Genomic DNA, 18,088 nt, shown 5'->3' on the forward strand with positions numbered 1-18,088 from the left:
CACCGCGCATGCGCAATACCCCCACTCCCGTCGGCGCCATCTTCTCGCCCGTCTGCGCGCCTGCGCACTGCCGTCTCTCCCGGCCGGTCGCCCTCCGCGGCGAGAACGGCGCTGACGGAGCGGTACCGGGCCCGGCGTTTCCCGCCGCTTTCCCCTCCTTCCTCCCGGGCTGTAGGCGGTGTTGGAGGGGGGGGTTATGACGCGCTCCGGCGGCGGGGAAAATGGCGGCGCCCAGGGGCCTCCGCCGCCGCCCGCTCCCGCTCCCTCGCCGTGCGCCAACATGGCGGCGCCGCCCCGCGGCCCCGGATGAGAAGCGACGCGTCGATTGGCTTTCCCGCCGCGACCCCGCCCCCTCCTTGTACGGTGTCATGGCGGCGCCCGCTTCCCCGGTCCGGTCGAGTCCTACTTCCGGTCTTGCGCAGTACGCGGCGGCCGCCGCTCGGTGTGGCGGCGCTCGGGCGCCGGAACGGACCGAGGAGGCGGGTGAGCGGCGGCGGGGGCGGGGCGGGGCGCGGCGCGAGGGGGCGGGGCGAAGCGGCGGGCGGGGCTGGAGCGAGGAAGGGGGGGGGGGGAGCGACCGGTAGGGGCGGGGGCGGCCGGAGCTGGGGGGCACCGGGCCCGGGGGGGGGACCGGGAAGGGGGGGGACGGGACCGGGAAGGGGGGGGGGAGTGTTGGGGTGTGAGGTTGGGGAGGGGGGAGACTGGGGGGGTGCGGAGCCGGGAGGGGGAGAATTGGGGTGCGGGGGCTGGGGGGGGCGGGGGAGTATTGGGGTGGGGGGAGATTGGGGTGGCGGGGAAGACTGGGGGGGTGCAGAGTTTGGGGGGGCTGGGGAGTATTGGGGTGCAGGGGCTGGGGGGGCTGGGGAATGTGGGGGTGCAAAGCCTGGGGAGGAGACTGGGGGGTGCAGAGCCTAGGGGGGTCAGGGGTGGATTGGGGGGGGCTAGGGGCCATGGGGTGGGAGTATTGGGGTGCAGGGGCTGGGGGGGAGACTGGAGGGTGCAGAGCTGGGGGGGGCTGGGGAATATTGGGGTGCAGAGCCTGGGGGGGGACACTGGGGGAGTGCAGAGCTGGGGGGGCTGGGGAGTATTGGGGTACAGAGCTGGGGGATCAGGGAGTATTGGGGTGCAGGGGCTGGGGGGGCTGGGGGTCATGGAGGACTATTGGGGTGCAGAGCTGGGGGTCATGGGGAGCAGGAGAGTATTGGGGTGCAAAGCCTGGGGGGAGGGGGAGACTGGGGGGTGCAGAGCTGGGGGGCAGATCTTGGGGTACAGAGTAAATGTTGGGGTGCAGAGCCCGGGGGTGGGGGCTGTGGGCTGCAGGTGAGTGTTGGGGTGCAAGGCCCAGAATACACAGCAAATATTGGGGTGCAGAGCCCGGGAGGATGGGGACCGGGGGGTGCAGGCGAGTTTTGGGGTACAGGTGAGTTTTGGGGTGCAGCACCCGAGCGAACAGGGGCCATGGGGGCTGGGGGAGTATTGGGGTGCAGAGCCAGGGGTGCACAGCAAATATCGGGGTGCAGAGCCTGGTGGGATGGGGACTGGGGGGTGCAGGCGAGTTTTGGGGTGCAAATGAGCCCCGGGCTACAGAGTTGGGGGTGGTACTGGGTTGCTGACCCCCCCCTTTCTCCCCCCAGGAACCCCCGTGAGGCTGCCTGCACTCGGGAGGGGGGTCCCCCAAACTGGGATGCCCCTGCACCCCTGAACCCCGCCCTGGCCATGGCGGCCCCCCAGCCCAGCAGCATCATCGTGCTGGATGACGAGGACGAGGGCGTCCCCGAAATCCCCCACGCCCCCCCCAGTACCTCCACGGCCCCCCCCGAATCCTCCCAACCCAATGGGGGACCCCCCAGCAGCCCAGGACCCCCCCAAAGCGGGGGGAAAGTGGGGGGCAGCTACAAGGCGGAAAATGAGCGGCTTTTCAGTGAGGTGAGACTGGGTCCCTTTTCTGGCGGGGGTCTCCTCTTTCTTGGGGTGTCCTCTCCCTGGAGTGTCACCCCCCCCCCCTCGGTGCCACCCTCACCTCTGGCTAGGTGGGGGTCCCCAGAATAGGTCACACTTTCTTCATCACCCTTGGGAGAGGCGTTTGGGGGTGGGGGGGGTGATGGGGACATCCTTGGGGACATCTGTCCCCGTGTCACCTTGATGTCTCCATCCCCCATCGGTGTCTCCGTGTCACCGCGTGTGTTGATGTCACCCAGGAGTTTCCACATCACCTCAATGTCTTTGTCCCCCGTTGGCATCTCCACATCACCTCCTGTCGCCGTGTCACCTTGGGGTCTCTGTGTGTCCCCCCCCGCCCCAGCTTGTCCATGTCACTTCCATGTCCCCCACTATCTCCATGTCGCTTCAATGTCTTTATTCTATGTTGGTGTCTCCATGTCCCTTTGTGTCTTGGTGTCACCTCAGCGTCTTTGTCCCCTGTTGGCATCTCCGTGTCCCTTCTTGCCTCCACATCTCCTCCTGTCTCGGTGTCACCCTATGTCTATGTGTCACCTCGGTGTCTCTGTTTCCCCTTTGGCGTCTCCGTGTCACCTCTGTGTCCCCCGTGCTTCTGTCCCCCCTCGACATCTCCGTGTCACCTTGGCGTCTCCACCTCATCTCAGCATCTCCGTGTTCCCCCGGGTGTCCTTGTGCCACTTCAGTGTCACCATCAACCCTCAGCGTCTCTGTCCCCCCTCCATCATCTCTGTCCCCCCTGCCCCGGGTGACTCTGTCCCCCCTCCATCACTTCTGTGTCCCCGGTGGGTATCTCCATTTCCCCTCTATCATCTCGCTGTCCCTGCCCCCAGCTGTCCCCGTGCCATCTCGGGGTCTCCATCCCCCTCTCACCCCTCTCCCCATGTCCCCCACACCCCGCAGTTCCTGGAGCTCTGCACCCACTTGACGGAGGAGCACCCCGAGGTGATCCCCTTCCTCTCCGGCCGTCACCAAAAAGCCAGCCCAGATTTTTTGGCCTCAGCCGAACTCCGCAATGTCCTCAGCCGCTGCCTGAGCCGCGTCCGGATGCGTCGCAACAAAGTCTACGTCTACATCAACGAGCTCTGCACTGTCCTCAAAGCCCACACGCTACGTCGCAAGCTTCCCCTCGCCTCCGCTCCCCCCGTCGCCACCTCACCGTCTCCGCCGCAGCCCCCCGCCTCGCCACAATCCCCCGCTTCGCCCGTCGCCGGTTCTTCCCGCCCTCCCAGCGGTTCCAAACGCCAAATCCGTTACTTGGAGAATCTCCTTCGCGTCTACATGGGAGAGATCCGGCGGTTACAGGAACGGGAGCTGGATTTGGCCGAGTTGGACAGCGAGGACTCGACCTACCTGCAGGAGAGCCGGCTCAAGCGGAAGATGATGCGAATCTTCGAACGGCTTTGTCAGCTCAAGCAATGCAGCAGCTTGACGGGACGCGTCATTGAGCAACGCATCCAGTACCGCGGCACCCGGTACCCCGAGGTCAACCGCCGCATTGAGCGCTTCATCAACCGCCCTGAGGCTTTTCCCGACTACACCGATATCCTCAAGGTCATCCAAAAAGCCAGCGCCCGGCACAGTTTGGGTTTGGCTCGACGGCAGATGGAGAGCATGGCTCAGGACGCCTTCCGGGAGGTGGGCAACCGGCTGCAGGAGCGACGCCACCTCGATCTGGTCTACAACTTCGGCAGCCACCTGACGGATCAGTATCGGCCGGGTGAGGGGGCGGCGGAGCTCGTGGCGGGGCGATGGAGGTCGTGGGGGGATGATGGAGCTCGTAGGGGGATGGTGGAACTTGTGGGGGGGGTGATGGAGTTCATGAAGAAACGATGGAGCTTGTAGTGGGGTGGTGTAGCTCATGGAGGGATGATGGAGCTCATGGTGGGGGTGATGGAGCTCATGGTGGGGGTGATGGAGGTTGTAGAGGTGGTGGAGCTCATGGTGGGGGTGATGGAGCTTGGGGGGGGTGGAGGTCATGGAGGGGTGATGGAGCTCGTGGGGGAATGGTAGAACCTGTGAGGGGGTGATGGAGCTCGTGGTGGTGGTGATGGAGCTCATGGAGGGATGATGGAGCTTTTGGGGTGGTGGAGGTCATGGAGGGGTGGTGGAGCTCGTAGGGGGTGATGGAACTTGGAGGGGGTGGAGCTCCTGGTGGGCATGATGGAGCTTGTGGAGGGGTGATGGAGGTCGTGGAGGGGGTGATAGAGCTCAAGGAAGGATGACGGAACTTGTGGGGGAGTGATGGAGCTCATGGGATGGTGGAACTTGTTGGGGGGTGATGGAGCTCAGGGAAGGATGATGGAACTTGGCGGGTGATGGAGCTTTTGGGGCAGTGGAGGTCGTGGAGGGGTGGTGGAGCTCATAGGGGGGTGATGGAACTTGTGAGGTGGAGCTCATGGTGGGTGTGATGGAGCTTGTAGAAGGGTGGTGGAGGTCACAGAGGGGTGATGGAGGTCATGGGGGGATGATGGAACTTGGGGGGGTGGTGGAGCTTGTAGGGGGGTGGTGGAGGTCATGGAAGGATGGTGGAGCTGGTAGGGGGGTGATGGAGGTCATAGATGATGGAGCTGAAAAATGGGTGATGGCGCTCATGGGAGGGAAGATGGAGGTGATAGAGCTCACACGGTGGTGATAGAGCTCATAGAGATGTGACAGCTGGTTGGGGGGGTGATGGATGTCATGAGGAGGGTAATGGAGCTCGTGGGAGAGTGATGGAGCTCACAGGGGGGTGATGGAGCTCGTGGGGGCGTTAATGGAACTGCTGGAGGATGATGGAGCTTATAGAGTAGTAGTGGAGCTCCTTGAGGGGTGCTGGTGCTCTTAGAGGGATGATGGAGCTCCTGGGGAGCTGATGGAGCTGGTGGACGGTGATGGAGCTCCGGCAGAGGTGATGTAGCTGGTGGAGAGGTGATGGAACTGGTGAAGAGTGACAGAGCTCCAGGAGAGGTGATGTAGCTGGTGGAGAGGTGATGGAACTGGTGAAGAGTGACAGAGCTCCAGGAGAGGTGATGAAGGTGGTGGAGAGTGATGGAGCTGGTGGAGCTTCTGGAGGGGTGATGGAGCTCATGGAGGGGAAATGGAGCTCCAGGAGAGGTGGTGGAGCTGGCGGAGTGTAGTGGAGCTGGTGGAGGGTGATGGAGCTGGTGAGGGGTTCTGGAGCTCCTGGGGAGGTGATGGAGCTGGTGAAGGGTGATGGAGCCCAGACGCTGGATCGAGGCGGGGGGGTCGCAGTGGTGTCAACAACCTGCCACCCCCCCAACCTCCACCCCTGCCCCCTATCCCACCCGCAGGGACGGATCCAGCCCTGATGGACCCCGAACTGGCCAAACGTCTGCGGAAGAACCGGACGGTGGCCCTGACACGGCTGGACAATGTCATCTCCCACTACGCCCAGCTGCAGGATGAGAGCGAAGAGGAAGAGCGCGGGCGCAAGCGGGCAGCCCGGCAGCAGGGACCCCCCCCCGTCCCCCCTGGGGGTCCCTCGCCGCCCCCTGCGCCCCCGGCCGAGGTGAGGGGGGACGGGGACGGGGACGGGGACAAGGACAAACCCACCCTGAGACCTTCCGTCCCGCAGAGCCAGGAGGGAGCAGCGGGGAAGAGCCGGGAGGAAGAGGATGAGGAAGACTCGGAGGAGGAAGACTCGGAGGAAGAAGAAGAGGAGGAGGAAGAGGAGGAGGAGGAAGAGGAAGATGACTTCTCCGAGGCCGACGTCAGCCAGGGCAAAGCCGAGGAGGAGGAGGGGGAGGAGGAGGAGGCCGAGCGCGGCGATGAAGGCAGCGAGGCGGCCCCCGCACAGGGTGGGTAGCGACGCCCTGGGGACACGGGGACGGGGACGTCACCCCACTAAAGCCACCCCCCTGCTTCCTTCCCCGTACCCTCCAGGCAATGCTGGTTTGGGGCAGCAGAGCCCGCGGCGGTGCTTGTCACCGGCCAAGGACGCGGCGGTGGCACCGGTGACACCGCGACCGCCGGCGGGTGAGGAAGAAGAGGCGACGAAGGAAACGCCCGGTTGGAGCCCCGTGCCCGAACTTTTCGTCTTGGAGATCGAGACGTTACCGTTAGAACCTGGCGAGACCTCCCCGTTCTCTCCGCACCCCCCCGGGGGTTCCGAGGCCACCCCAAAAGCTGCTCCCCCCTCGCCGCAACCCTCCGAGCCCCCCCCGCCGGCCCCCCCCTCCCCGGATGCCGTATCCTCCCGGACTGTGGCCGAGGAGCCGGAGTCGGGTGGGGAACGGTGCCCGCTCTGGACTTGTCCCCCCCCCAAAGGGAAACGACCCCCATCTGAAAGCCCCCAACCCTTAGAGAATGGCGGGGGGGGGAATGGGGGTGAGGGGGGGGGCACCACTATCAGCTCCACCAGCTTTAATGGCAGCACTGAGCCCCCCCCCCGTAAGCGGAGCCGGCTGGACCTGCCCGCCGGTGTCAGGTATGGGGGTCCTGGGGTGGGGTTGGGGGTTAGGAGGTCCATGGGGGGGTCTAGGAGGGGTCTGAGGGGTTCTGGGGGGGTCTGGGAGGTCTAGGGGGGGTCTGGGGTTCCTAGGGGGTGTCTGGGGGGGTCTAGGAGGGGTCTGAGAGGTCTGGGGAGTCCTAGGGGGGGTGTCTGGAGGGGGGGGTCTAGAGGGGTCTGGGGGGTCCTAGGGGGGGTTCCAGGGGCTCAGGGCCAGGTCTGGGGGGGTTAATGGGGTCTGGGGAGGGGGCAGAATTGGGTCGGGGGGGTAATGGGGTTCAGGGGGGTAGAATGGGGTTAAAAGGGGGTAACAAGCTCTGAGGGGAGGGGAACAAGGTCTGAGGGGGGAGTATAGAATGGGGTCTGGGGGGGTAATAGGGTCTGGGGGCGTTAGAATGGGGTCCAGGGGGGTAGAATGGGATCCAGGGTGGGTACTGGGGTCTGGGGGGGGGGTAACAGGGTCGGGGGGGCGTAGAAGGGAGTCCAGGGGGGATAACGGTGTTGTTGTCCATGTGTGTGTGTCCCCCAGCCCCTGCATTGAGGTGCACAGTGTGGGCTCAGAGGAGGAGGAGGACGGGGGGCCCGGGGGGCTGCCCCCCCCACCCCGACACAGCCCCCTGCCCGACTCCACTCGGGCCGACTCCCCCGGCAGGGACCTGGTGAGCAGCTCCCAGGGCAGCCCCCACTGCCTTCCCCGCAAGGCCTGCAAGGTGAGGGGGGGTCCTGGGGGGGTCCCTCTGCTCTCCTGGGGAGTCGTGGGGGTCTCTGTCCTGTCCTGGGGGGGGTCCCTGTGCTGTCCTGGGGGTCTTGGGGCCTCTGTCCTGTCCTGGGGAGGTCCCTGTGCTCTTCTGGGGGGTCTTGGGGCTCCCTCTGCTCTCCTGGAGGGTCCTGGGGGGGTCCCTGTTCTGTCCTGAGAGGTCTTGGGGGGGTCCCTGTGCTGTCTGGGGGGGGGGGGGCCCTGTGCTGTCTTGGGGGTCCCTGTGCTGTCCTGGGGGGCTCTCTGTGCTGTCCTGGGGTGTCTTGGGGGTCTCTATCCTGTCCTGGGGGGTCCCTGTGCTGTCCTGGGGGGTCTTGGGGGTCTCTATCCTGTCCTGGGGGGTCCCTGTGCTCTCCTGGGGGGTCTTGGGGGTCTCTATCCTGTCTTGAGGGGGTCGCCGTGCTGTTTTGGGGGTGCATGTCCTGCTCTGGGATTTCCTGGGGGTCCCTGTCCCACCCTGGGGGTCCCTAAAATGCCCTGGGGGGGTTGTCCCTGCATTGCCTGGGGGGTCCTGGGGGTCCCTAGCCCCCCCTCCCCCGTTGACACACCCCCCCCAGACCAGCGTGGCAACACAGTGCGACCCCGAGGAGATCATCGTGCTCTCGGACTCGGATTAGCCCCGCCCCCTTTTTCGGATGGACCCCGCCCCCCCTTTTTTCCCCGGACTGACCCCGCCCCCTCTTCGGACTGTCCCCGCCCACCCCTCCGACTGGCCCCGCCTCCACCCAAATAAAGCTCCGTTTTGTTACTGCGCCGGCGGCGCGGTCCCTTTAAGAGCCCCCGCGTGGGCGGGGCCTTAGAGGGGCGGAGCGCAGCCGCCCACAGCGCCTGCGCAGCAGCGCCCGCCCCGCCTCCACACTTTTCCCGGGAGGCGGAGGGGGAAGGGGGCGTGGCCAGGCGGGTGTAAAGGCACCGCGGGGAGAGGGGCGTGGCTTCTTCCAGGTGGGCGGGGCGGGGCGGGGCCGCGTTAAGGGGCGGGGAGGGGGGAGGCGGGGGAGCGCCAAGATGGCGGCGGCGGCGCCCTGAGCCCCAGAGCGCGGGTGAGCGGGGGGGGCGGGGCGGGGGCGGGGCCGCCCGGGACGGGGGTACCGGGGCGGGGGGGGGGGGGGTATAGGGGCTATAGGGGCTGGGGCTATGGGGGGGTGGTTAGGGGAGTCTAGGGGGGCGGGGGGTATAGGGGTGGGGGTCTATAGGGGAGTCGATAGGGGCAGGAGGTATAGGGGTGGGGGTATGGGGGCCATAAGGGGGTGAGGGGGGCCGGGGGTATAAGGGTGGGGGGGGTATAGGGGGGTCTATGGGGTAGGAGGTATAGGGGTGGGGGTCTAGGGGCTCTGGGGGGAGGTGTGGGGGCTATAGGGGGTGGGAGTATGGGGGTGGCGGGGTATAGGGGCTATAGGGGGGGTGTAGGGGGTGGAAGTATGGGGTGGGGGGTATAGGGGGATCTATAGGGGCAGGACGTATAGGAGTGGGGGTCTAGGGCGTGTGTCGGGGGTGTCTGGGGTTACGGGGGCTGTTGCTATAGGGGGTGTTCAGGGGAGCCTGTAGGGGCTGGGGTATAGACATCGGGGTATAGGGGGTGGGGGTACAGGGAGCGGGGCTGTAGGGGGGGGTGTAGGGGTTGGGGCTATAGGGACCAAGGGTATAGGGGCCGGGAGTATAGAGGCTATAGGGAGGAGGGATATAGGAGCTATAGGGGAGTGTATAGGGGCCAGGGCTATAGGGAATGGGGCTGGAGAGGATAGGGGGGGGGTAGGAGCCGGGGGTATAGGGGAGTGTGTAGGGGCTGGGGGGGCTGTAGGGGCTGGGGTTGTATAGGGGGTGGGGGGTGTATAGGGTCAGGGGTATAGGGGCTGGGGCTGGGGGGGGCTTGGGCCATATAGGGACTGGGGATATAGAGGTGTATAGGGGTTGGGGCTATAGGGGCTGTGGGGCTAGGAGAGTGTAGGGCACTTATAGGGGGACTGGATATATAGGAGTGGGTGGGTTATACAGGGAGTAGAGCCATAGCAGGTATAGGGGCAGGAGGGGGTGTATAGGGAGTGGGGCTATAGGGGCTGGGGCCATGGGGGTTGTGGTGCATATAGAGGATGAGGCTATAGGGGGTGTTTGGGGCCATAGGGGTTGAGGCTGTATGGGGTATGTGGGGCTATAGGGGGTGCGGGTGGCATATAAGGCCTGAGGCTATTGGGGGGGGTACAGGGACTGGAGCTATAGAGGTGTGGGGAGCGTATAGGGGCTGGGGCTATACAGGCTGCTTGGGGCATGTAGGGGCCTGGGCTGTAGGATCATATAGGGGCTGGGGCTATAGGGGGCTGTGGGGTATATAGGGCTGGGGAGCCTGTAGGGCTTGTATAGGGGCTGGGAGCTATAGGGGACGTATGGGCTGTATAGGGGCTGGGGGGCATATAGGGGATGTATGGGCTGTATAGAGGTGGGTGCATACAGGGGCTAGGGGCTATAGAGGATGTATGGGCTGTATAGGGGGTGGGGGCTATAGGGACTGTATAGGGGCTCTAGGGGACATATGGGCTGTATAGGGGTGGGGGTATATGGGGCTGGGGAGGGGGGGTTGGGGAGGATTAGGGAGAGATGAAAGAGGTTTTGGGGACAATTTGAGGGGTTTTGGTAAAGACCCAGGGCAGAATTAAGGTTTTTTGGTGACCAAGTTGGGGCAGAGTTGAGTGGTTTTGGTGACGATTTGGGGTAGAGTTGAGGGGTTTGATAAAGATGCCAGGGCAGAATTAAGGTTTTTTGGTGGCCAAGTTGGGGCAGAATTGAGGGGATTTGGTGAAGATGCCAGGGCAGAATTAAGGTTTTTGGGGAATGATTTGGGGCAGATTTTAGGGGATTTGGTGAAGACCTGGGGCAGAATTAAGGGTTTTGGTGACCAAGTTGGGGCAGATTTGAAAGGTTTTGGTGAAGATGCGAGGGCCAAATTAAGGTCTTGGGGGGCCGATTTTAGGGGATTTGGTGAAGACGTCAGGGAAGAATTAACGTTTTTTGGTGACCAAGTTGGCGCAGAGTTGAGGGGATTTGGTGACAATTTGGGGCAGATCTTAGGGCTCTTGGTGAAGATGCCAGGGCCGAATTAAGGTTTTTTTGGTGATGATTCGGGGCAGATTTGCGGGGATTCGGTGAAGGTGTTGGGGCGGATGCCCCCCCCCCGCCTCTAACCGCCCCCCCCTCCAGGAGCGTCGCCGCCGGGGCAGCGCCATGGAGGCCTCGTGCGGCGGCGGCGGCGGCGGCCTGGTCCACGTTGACTTCCCGGAGATCACCAGCGCCTTGTTGGCCAACCTCAACCAACAACGGGTGGAAGGGAAGCTTTGCGACATCTCCATCCACGTGCAGGGCCGGGTTTTTCGGGCCCACCGCGCCGTTTTGGCCGCATCCTCGCCGTACTTTCACGACCAGGTCTTGTTGAAGAACATGACCTCCATCGTCTTGCCCAGCGTGATGGATCCTGGCGCCTTCGAAACCGTCTTGGGTTCGGCCTACACGGGTCGTCTCTCCATGGCCCCCGAGGAGATAGTTAACTTCTTGACGGTGGGGAGCGTCCTCCAAATGTGGCACATCGTTGACAAGTGCACCGAGCTCCTCAAAGAAGGTCGGGCTGCCGCGGCACCGCCAGGACCTTCTTCCTCTTCTTCCTCCTCTTCCTCTTCCTCTTCTTCTTTACGCGCCCACTCCAGTCGTACCAGCGACAACCAGTCGCCGAGCAGCAGCAACTACTTCAGCCCCCGCGACGCAGCTGAGGGGACCGAGCCCCCCGCCAAATACCCACCTCGGGGGGTCTCCGAGGAGGTGGGCAAGGGAGGAACCGGGGACCTGCTGGAGGCGGAGGAGGGCAGCGAGGACGGGGAAGGCGGCCGACGTCCCCTCTACGTCCAACCCAGCATCGTCCCTCAAAAGCAATGGGTCTACGTCAAGCAAGAATGGTTGCAGGAGGATCTGGTCCTCACCTGCGAGGAGGACGAGGATCCGGTGGAAGGACCTGCCCGAGGAACCGAGGGAACCCCCCGTGCCGTCACGGCCGCCCCCCGTCCCACTGCCCCCAAACTGGAGGAGCAGGTGAACTTCTGCGAGTCCTCCGAGGATTTCCCTTCGCCCTACGAAACCTTGGAAGACGCTGGCGGTCCCGGTTCTTTCCCGCCTCGTTCCCTCCTCCCCATGGACATGCAAGGCAACCAAATCTTGGTCTTCCCACCTCAAGCTCCGGTCGAACATGGCGCCGTTCAACTGACGGCGGCAGCGGCTGACGGCAACAAGATTTTCATGTGTCATTGCGGCAAAGCCTTCTCCCACAAGAGCATGAGGGACCGTCATGTCAACATGCACCTCAACCTTCGTCCCTTCGACTGTCCCGTCTGCAACAAGAAGTTCAAGATGAAGCACCACCTCACCGAACACATGAAGACCCACACCGGCCTCAAGCCCTACCAGTGCGACGTCTGCGCCAAGAAATTCATGTGGCGCGACAGCTTCATGCGGCACAAGGGTCATTGCGAACGGCGGCATCGTTTGGCTGGTGTTTTACCCGTTCCACCCGTCCTTCCTGGGGTGTCCAAGAAGGAGCAGGGGTTGGGAGGAGGAGGAGGAGGTGGAGGAGGAGGAGGAGGAGGTGGAGAAGGGGACTGGGGGACGTTGCGGGAAGCCCCCGCCGGAGGTTCGCCTCGGGGGGAGATGGGGTTCGCTGGGGGGAAGATGTGAGGTGGGGAAGTGGGGGGTGAGATGGAGGAGGAGGGATTTGGGGGGGGGGGGGTCCTGTCGTGTCTGGGCACCCAGGTCCCATCCCATCTGGACAACTGGGTCCCATCACACCTGGGCGTCCAAGTCCCATCCCATCCCATCTGGACAACTGGGTCCCATTTTGTCTGGGCACCCGGGTCCCATTGCGTCTGGACAACTGGGTCCCATTGCGTCTGGACAACTGGGTCCCATCGCATCTGGGCACCCAGGTCCCATTGCAACTGGGCAGCCAGGTCCCATCCCACCTGGACAACTGGGTCCCATTTTGTCTGGGCACCCGGGTCCCATCCCGCCTGGACAACTGGGTCCCATTGCAACTGGGCACCCAGGTCCCGTCCCACCTGGACAACTGGGTCCTATTGCAACTGGGCAGTCAGGTCCCATCGCACCTGGACAGCTGGGTCCCATTTTGTCTGGGCACCCGGGTCCCATCTCACCTCGACAACTGGGTGCCATCACATCTGGGCACCCGGGTCCCATTGCAACTGGCCACCCAGGTCCCCTCCCACCTGGACAACTGGGTGCCATCACATCTGGGCAATTGGGTGCCACCACATCTGGGCACCCAGGTCCCATCCCACCTGGACACTTGGGTCCCTGGGTGTGTCCCCCCCCAAGATGACCTGGGACCTGACCCCCCTACAGACACTGTGTGCCCTGCTGTGTCCGTGTCCCACCCCCCTCCCCAGGACACCAGTGGGTCCCATCTCCCCCAGATGCCTGGGTCCCATGGGTCCCTGTGTTGTCCCTCCCCCACCCCAGACACCTGGGTGTCGTCCCCCCCCAGGTGGAGCACCCCCCCCCCCGTGTTGGTGTTGGTGTGTGTGCATAAACGACCGGTGCTGAGCTGGGAACTGTCCCCGTCACCCCCCCCCACTGCGTCACCCCATGTCACCCCACGGTACAACTGGCCGGGGGGTGCCAGGATGTCTGGGTCCATGGGTGCCCCCCCCCAGACACCTGGGTCCATGGGTGCCCCCCCCAGATATCTGGGTCCATGGGTGCCCCCCCCTCAGATGTCTGGGTCTATGGGTGCCCCCCACCCAGGTCGGGGGGAGGCGGGGTGTCCGTGTCGCCCCCCCCACCCCCCTTTTGTAATTTGAGTCGATTCGTGGCTTTTTTTAACGTCGATAAAATCTTGACTGGTCCGGGCGGCTCGGCCTGCTTGGGGGCGGGGCCAAGAGCTAGAGGGGGCGGGGCGGGGTGGGCCTGGGGGTGGGGCGAAGTGGGCGGGGGTGGGCGTGGGGCGGAGCGGGTAGAGGGGTGGGGGCAAGTGGGCGGGGCGCGGGGACAAGGGGGCGGGGCGCGAAAGCGAAAGCGAAAGCGGGGCGATGGCGGCGATTGCGGTGCTGGGGCGGCTGCTGGCGGGTGAGAGCGAGGGGGGGACGACACACACACCGAGACCCCTCCCTACGCCCTGGGACCCCCCCCCTCACCCCGGGACCCCCCCAACCCAAATTCCGGGGCCCCCACCCTAGGACCCCCCCTCCTTTACAAGACACCCCCCCCCAATTCCAGGAGTCACCCCGGGACCCCCCCCGCCAATTTCTGGGACCGCCAACTCCAGTACCCCCCGGGACACCCCCACCCTGGGACCCCCCCCCCCCCCCGGTCACCCCAGGACCCCCCCATATCCCCAATTCCGGGACCTCCAACCCCAGCACCCACCTGGGATCCTCCCCCCACCCGGGACGCCCTCCTCTCACCTTCGGCCCCCCTAACCCTGGTGTCCCCCCTCAAGTTCCAGGACTCCCAACCCCAGCACCCTCCTGGGACCCTCCCTCTCCCACCCCCTCCAGGGACCCTCCTTAGGGACCCCCCCCAGTGCCCCCCCCCTCCCCGCGGTGATGCCAGGGTGCTCCTACAGGGCTCTGCCTGCTGGGGTGGGGGGCAGCGGACGTGGGGACCCCCCCAGCCCCCCCCCCGCCGCTGCCCTGCACCCTCTTGGGGCCGGGGGAGCGTGGGATGCTGCCGGGGGCCGTGAGCCAACGTCCCGCCCTGCTGCGCTTTTGGGGGGGCCCCGAGACCCCCCCAAACCCCGACACCTCCCAGGACCAGGACCCGGACATGACCTTCGATGTCACCGGTACGTCCCCGGCGTTGGGGGGGGAGGGGGGTGTCCCCAAACCATGTGACCCCAGGGTACCCCCCCCCCCCATGTCACCCACGGTCCCCATCACTGTGGGACATTCAAGGGTCCCTGTCGTGTTCCCCCCAGGGTCCCTGATAGCCCCCCAGGATCATTGTCACCCCCCCGGGGTCCCTGTCACCCCCCCCCCCAGGGTCCTTGTCACCCCCTGGGACACTCTGGGGTTGTTGTTCCCCCCCCCCCGGGGTCCATGTCACACCCCCCACGTCCCCAGGGTCCCTGTCATCCCCCCCAGGTCACTGTCACCCCCCTCCACAGTCCCTGTCACCCCTCTCCTGCCCCACATGTGAGGAGGGGGGGTCAGCACTCTCCTGCCCCACACGTGGGGGTCAGCACCCTCGTGTCCCCACAGACCCCTGGGGCGTCTTGGCCAAGGCGTGGGGCCCCCCCTGGACCCCCCCCCATTGCGAGCTGAGCCCCACGGTGCCGTCACCCACCCCCCCATCCTGGGCGCCCGCTCTGGCCCCCGACGCCCGCAGCCCCCCCGGCCTGGGGGGGCCCTGGTGGGTGGTGTCCCTCGGGACCCCCGGCTACGGCGTCACCGCGCTGCTGCAGGGACAGTCCCCTCTTGCCACCGCTGCCGCCACCGCCCTCACCGGTAAGTTTGGGGGGTGGGGACGGGATGGGACCCCCATGTGGCCCCAGCACCCGTGTCCCTGTGGCTCTCACGTTCCCTGTGGTCTGTCTGTGTGTGCCCCCCCGTGTCCCCATGGCCCCTGCGTCCCCCGCTGTCCGCATATCTCCTGTGTCCCCATGTCCCCCCCTGTCCCCCACATCCCCCCATGTCCCCCACCCCTACGTCCCCTGCTCCCCCATGTCCCCCCCCATCCCCATGTCCCCCACCCTGGTGTCCCCTGCACCCCCATTACCCCCCCATCCCCATGTTCCCCTGACCCCAGTGTCCCCCCATCTCCATGTCCCCCCACCCTGGTGTCCCCTACACCCCTGTGCCTCCCCGCCCCCTTGTCCCCCACGTCCCCGCCGTGTCCCCAACTGTCCCCATGTCCCCGCAGCGGCTCTCTCCGTCTTCACCATCACCCCGGATCTGGGGGGGTCCCCGGGGGCCGCCCTGGAATTACACTGCGCCTTCGCCGCCCCCCCCGGCCCCTTCGCCCTGGAATGGCGGCACCAAGACCGTGGCGCCGGCCGTGTCCTCCTCACCTACGACTCAGCCACCTCCCGTGTCCCCAAGGCCACCCCAGGGGTCCAACTGCTCTTGGGGACGACGGAAGGGGGGGTCAGGGAGGTGACGCTGCGGTTGGCCCCCCTGGCCGTCGCCCACCAGGGCACCTATATCTGCTCCATCTTCCTGCCCCACGGCCAAGGCCAGCAGCTCCTGCGCGTCCGCATCCTCGGTCAGTGCCCCTGCTGGGCCATACGGCTCTTAGGGGACCAGGGTGGGAGCCTATAGGGTTCCTATAGGGGTGGGATGGGGCTTCAGCGTCCCCCAGTGCCCGTATAGGGGAAAGGACCGGGCTGGGAGGGTTATACTGGGGATCAGATGTATCAGACTGGGTCATATAGACTGTATTGGACTGGTCTGTAATCCTATATGGACCCTGTGGTGGTGGGAGCAGGCTTCAGCATCCCCCAGTGCCTGTATATAGGAATAGACTGAGCTGGGGGGGGTTATATTGGGGATCAGATGTATCAGACTGGGCTATATGGATCATATTGGACCAGTCCATAATCCTATATGGACCCCATGGGGGTGGGAGCATGTCCCAGCATCCCCCAGTGCCTGTATATGGGGATAGACTGAGCTGGGAGGGTTGTACTGGGGCTCAGATGTATTGGACTGGGCCATATAGACTGTATCAGACCGGTCTGTAATCCTATGTGGACACTGTGGTGGTGGGAGCAGGCTTCAGCATCCCCCAGTGCCAGTGTAGGGGAAAGGACTGGGCTGCGAGGGTTATACTGGGGATCAGATGTATCAGACTGGGCTATATAGATCATATCGGACTGGTCTGTGATGCTATATGGACTCTGTGGGGGTGGGAACAGGTTCCAGCATCCCCCAGTGCCCAGATGTAGGAATAGACTGAGCTGGGAGCGTTATACTGGGGCTCAGATGTACCAGATCGGGCCATATAGACTGTATCAGACCAGTCTGTAATTCTATATGGATTGCGTGGGGGTGGGACTGGGTGCTATAGGGCATCCCAGCCCCATTTCCAGCCCCTCCCCCGTCCCTGTAGAGGAGCCGGTCTATAGGGGCTGTATTGGCCCGGGCCATACAGGATCCAGACCGGTGTCCTCCCTGTTGTCCCCCAGAGCCCCCCAAGGTGACGCTGCACCCTACGCCGCTGGTGGTGGCCCCGGGGATGACGGCCGAGCTGTGGTGCGACACCTCGGGTTACTTCCCCCTCGACGTCGAGGTACGGTGGCAGCGGCGGGCCAGTGGCTCGGGGACACCGTTGCCCCTCGGGGACACCGTGACCGAGACGTGGACCTCGGGCCACCGCCGAGGTCCTGACGGCACCTTCAGCCGGAGCAGTGGAATTCGTCTGGTCCCCACGCGTCCCCACCATCACGGGGACGTCTACACCTGTGTGGTGACCCACGCTGCGGTGACCAACCCACTGCGTGTCCGTGTCCAGTTGGAGGTGGCCGGTGAGTGGGGACGTTGGGGATGGGGTGGGGTGCCAGGGTTGGGGACATCAAGGGACACTGGGGACATGGTTGGGAAGGTCTAGGGGACACCAGGACTGGGGCTGGGGACATCAAGGGACACTGGGACCATGGTTGGGAAGGTCTAGGGGACACCGGGACTGGGGTTGGGGACACCAAGAGGTTCCAAGATGGGTTGGGGACATCAAGGGACACTGGGGACATGGTTGGGAAGGTCAAAGGGACACAAGGACTGGGGTTTGGGGATATCGAGGGACACCAGAACCGGGGTTGGGGACACCAAGGGACATTAAGACCATGGTTGGGAAGGTCTGGGGGACACCAGAACCAGGGTTGGGGACACCGAGGAGTGCCAGGGTTGGAGTTGGGGACACCAAGTGACACCGGGACCATGGTCGGGGACACCAAGGGCCACCAGGACCGTGATCAGGGACCGCGGTGGCTCAGGTGTCCCCTGTCCCTGCAGGCGCCACGGGACCGTGGCTGGAGGATGTGGCGGGGCTCTGCCTGGTGGCCTTCGTCCTCTGCGGGCTCTGCCGCTGGCTCAGCCCTGCCCGTGAGTAGCGTCCCCTCGTCCCCATGTCCCCTCGTCCCCATCCCCGTGTCCTCCCATGTCACCCTGTCCCCATGTCCCCATTTTGATCCCCATGTCCCTCATCTCCATGTCCCCCCAATGTCCCCAAACCCCTCCCTGTCCCCATGTCCCCAAGCCCCTCCATGTCCCCCAATGTCCCCAAACCCCTCCCTGTCCCCATGTTCCCCATGGCCCCCCCATGTCCCCCATGTCCCTGATGGCAGCAGCCACCTGACCCCCCCTCTGTCTCCCGCAGCCCCGTGCCTCGACCAGGAGCACAAGGTAACGTCCCCGTCCCCATCCCTGTGGGGTGCCAGTCCCCCCCATGTCCCCAAGGTGTCCCCGAGCCTGACGTGTCCCCTCCCTCACAGAAAACGCAGTGACCCCGCGCTGGAGCCTGACGACGATGAGCCAAATAAAGTCGTTTTTTTCCCCAAAAGTGGTGGCAGTGGTTTTGTGTCCCTCCATGTCCCCCAATGTCCCCATATCCCCCCATGTCCCTCCCATGTCCCCCCATATCACTCATGTCCCTCGTGTCCCCCCATGTCCCCAAGGCCCCCAATGTGCCCTCATCTCCTGTGTCCCCCTGTCCCCATGTCCCCCCATCCCCCATGTCCCCATATCCCCCCATGTCCCCCCCATATCACTCATGTCCTTTGTGTCCTCACATGTCCCCCCTTGTCCCCTCATCCCCCATGTCCCCCCTGTGTCCCCTTGTCCCCCCACTTCGCCATGTCCCCCACATCGCCCCCATATCACTCATGTCCCCCGTGTCCCCCCCAGTCCCCCACTGTCCCCATGTCCCCCTCACCCCCCCCCCCC

The 18,088-nt window shown here is 65.0% G+C and overlaps 3 protein-coding genes across 12 annotated transcripts; all 3 read left to right on the top strand.

Moving 5' to 3' along the window:
* The first annotated feature begins 151 nt into the window (after positions 1 to 151).
* DAXX (death domain associated protein) lies at positions 152 to 7,916 on the top strand. 3 transcript variants are annotated; one of them, XM_069774421.1, is made up of 8 exons: positions 1,326 to 1,420; positions 1,635 to 1,926; positions 2,860 to 3,676; positions 5,250 to 5,467; positions 5,534 to 5,756; positions 5,842 to 6,385; positions 6,936 to 7,116; positions 7,721 to 7,916. In XM_069774421.1, the coding sequence occupies exons 1-8, from the start codon at positions 1,383 to 1,385 to the stop codon at positions 7,778 to 7,780; spliced, it is 2,373 nt and encodes a 790-aa protein (XP_069630522.1). In that variant the 5' UTR covers positions 1,326 to 1,382; the 3' UTR covers positions 7,781 to 7,916. The 3 variants fall into 3 exon arrangements, with proteins under 3 accessions (XP_069630523.1, XP_069630522.1, XP_069630521.1); XM_069774422.1 differs by lacking the exon at positions 1,326 to 1,420 and adding an exon at positions 152 to 483 and having other exon boundaries at positions 5,250 to 5,756; XM_069774420.1 differs by having other exon boundaries at positions 5,250 to 5,756.
* Positions 7,917 to 8,100: 184 nt separating this feature from the next.
* Positions 8,101 to 13,057, top strand: ZBTB22 (zinc finger and BTB domain containing 22). 7 transcript variants are annotated; one of them, XR_011322700.1, is made up of 3 exons: positions 8,101 to 8,203; positions 10,353 to 12,406; positions 12,479 to 13,057. XR_011322700.1 is itself a non-coding variant. In XM_069774086.1 (2 exons), the coding sequence occupies exon 2, from the start codon at positions 10,377 to 10,379 to the stop codon at positions 11,868 to 11,870; it is 1,494 nt and encodes a 497-aa protein (XP_069630187.1). In that variant the 5' UTR covers positions 8,101 to 8,203; positions 10,353 to 10,376; the 3' UTR covers positions 11,871 to 13,057. The 7 variants fall into 7 exon arrangements, 1 of the variants encoding a protein (XP_069630187.1); XR_011322701.1 differs by having other exon boundaries at positions 10,353 to 12,382; XR_011322699.1 differs by having other exon boundaries at positions 10,353 to 12,334; positions 12,407 to 13,057.
* A 142-nt stretch (positions 13,058 to 13,199) lies between these two features.
* On the top strand, positions 13,200 to 17,705 carry TAPBP (TAP binding protein). 2 transcript variants are annotated; one of them, XM_069774108.1, is made up of 8 exons: positions 13,200 to 13,277; positions 13,777 to 13,995; positions 14,411 to 14,656; positions 15,072 to 15,413; positions 16,336 to 16,674; positions 17,159 to 17,248; positions 17,523 to 17,548; positions 17,638 to 17,705. In XM_069774108.1, the coding sequence occupies exons 1-8, from the start codon at positions 13,241 to 13,243 to the stop codon at positions 17,647 to 17,649; spliced, it is 1,311 nt and encodes a 436-aa protein (XP_069630209.1). In that variant the 5' UTR covers positions 13,200 to 13,240; the 3' UTR covers positions 17,650 to 17,705. The 2 variants fall into 2 exon arrangements, with proteins under 2 accessions (XP_069630209.1, XP_069630210.1); XM_069774109.1 differs by lacking the exon at positions 14,411 to 14,656.
* Positions 17,706 to 18,088: the final 383 nt, after the last annotated feature.

This window comes from Haliaeetus albicilla, chromosome 29, assembly GCF_947461875.1.
Source record: "Haliaeetus albicilla chromosome 29, bHalAlb1.1, whole genome shotgun sequence".
Taxonomy (NCBI): domain Eukaryota; kingdom Metazoa; phylum Chordata; class Aves; order Accipitriformes; family Accipitridae; genus Haliaeetus; species Haliaeetus albicilla.

Excerpts from the sequence above, each read along its gene's own strand:
- DAXX (XM_069774420.1), top strand. The coding sequence starts at position 1,383 with ATGGGGACCGGGGGGTGCAGGCGAGTTTTGGGGTACAG. Across the intron at positions 1,927-2,859 it reads ATGAGCGGCTTTTCAGTGAG|TTCCTGGAGCTCTGCACCCA; the intron begins GTGAGACTGGGT and ends CACACCCCGCAG. Across the intron at positions 5,757-5,841 it reads CGAGGCGGCCCCCGCACAGG|GCAATGCTGGTTTGGGGCAG; the intron begins GTGGGTAGCGAC and ends CGTACCCTCCAG.
- ZBTB22 (XM_069774086.1), top strand. The coding sequence starts at position 10,377 with ATGGAGGCCTCGTGCGGCGGCGGCGGCGGCGGCCTGGTCCACGTTGAC.
- TAPBP (XM_069774108.1), top strand. The coding sequence starts at position 13,241 with ATGGCGGCGATTGCGGTGCTGGGGCGGCTGCTGGCGG. Across the intron at positions 13,278-13,776 it reads GCTGGGGCGGCTGCTGGCGG|GGCTCTGCCTGCTGGGGTGG; the intron begins GTGAGAGCGAGG and ends GTGCTCCTACAG. Across the intron at positions 14,657-15,071 it reads TGCCGCCACCGCCCTCACCG|CGGCTCTCTCCGTCTTCACC; the intron begins GTAAGTTTGGGG and ends ATGTCCCCGCAG.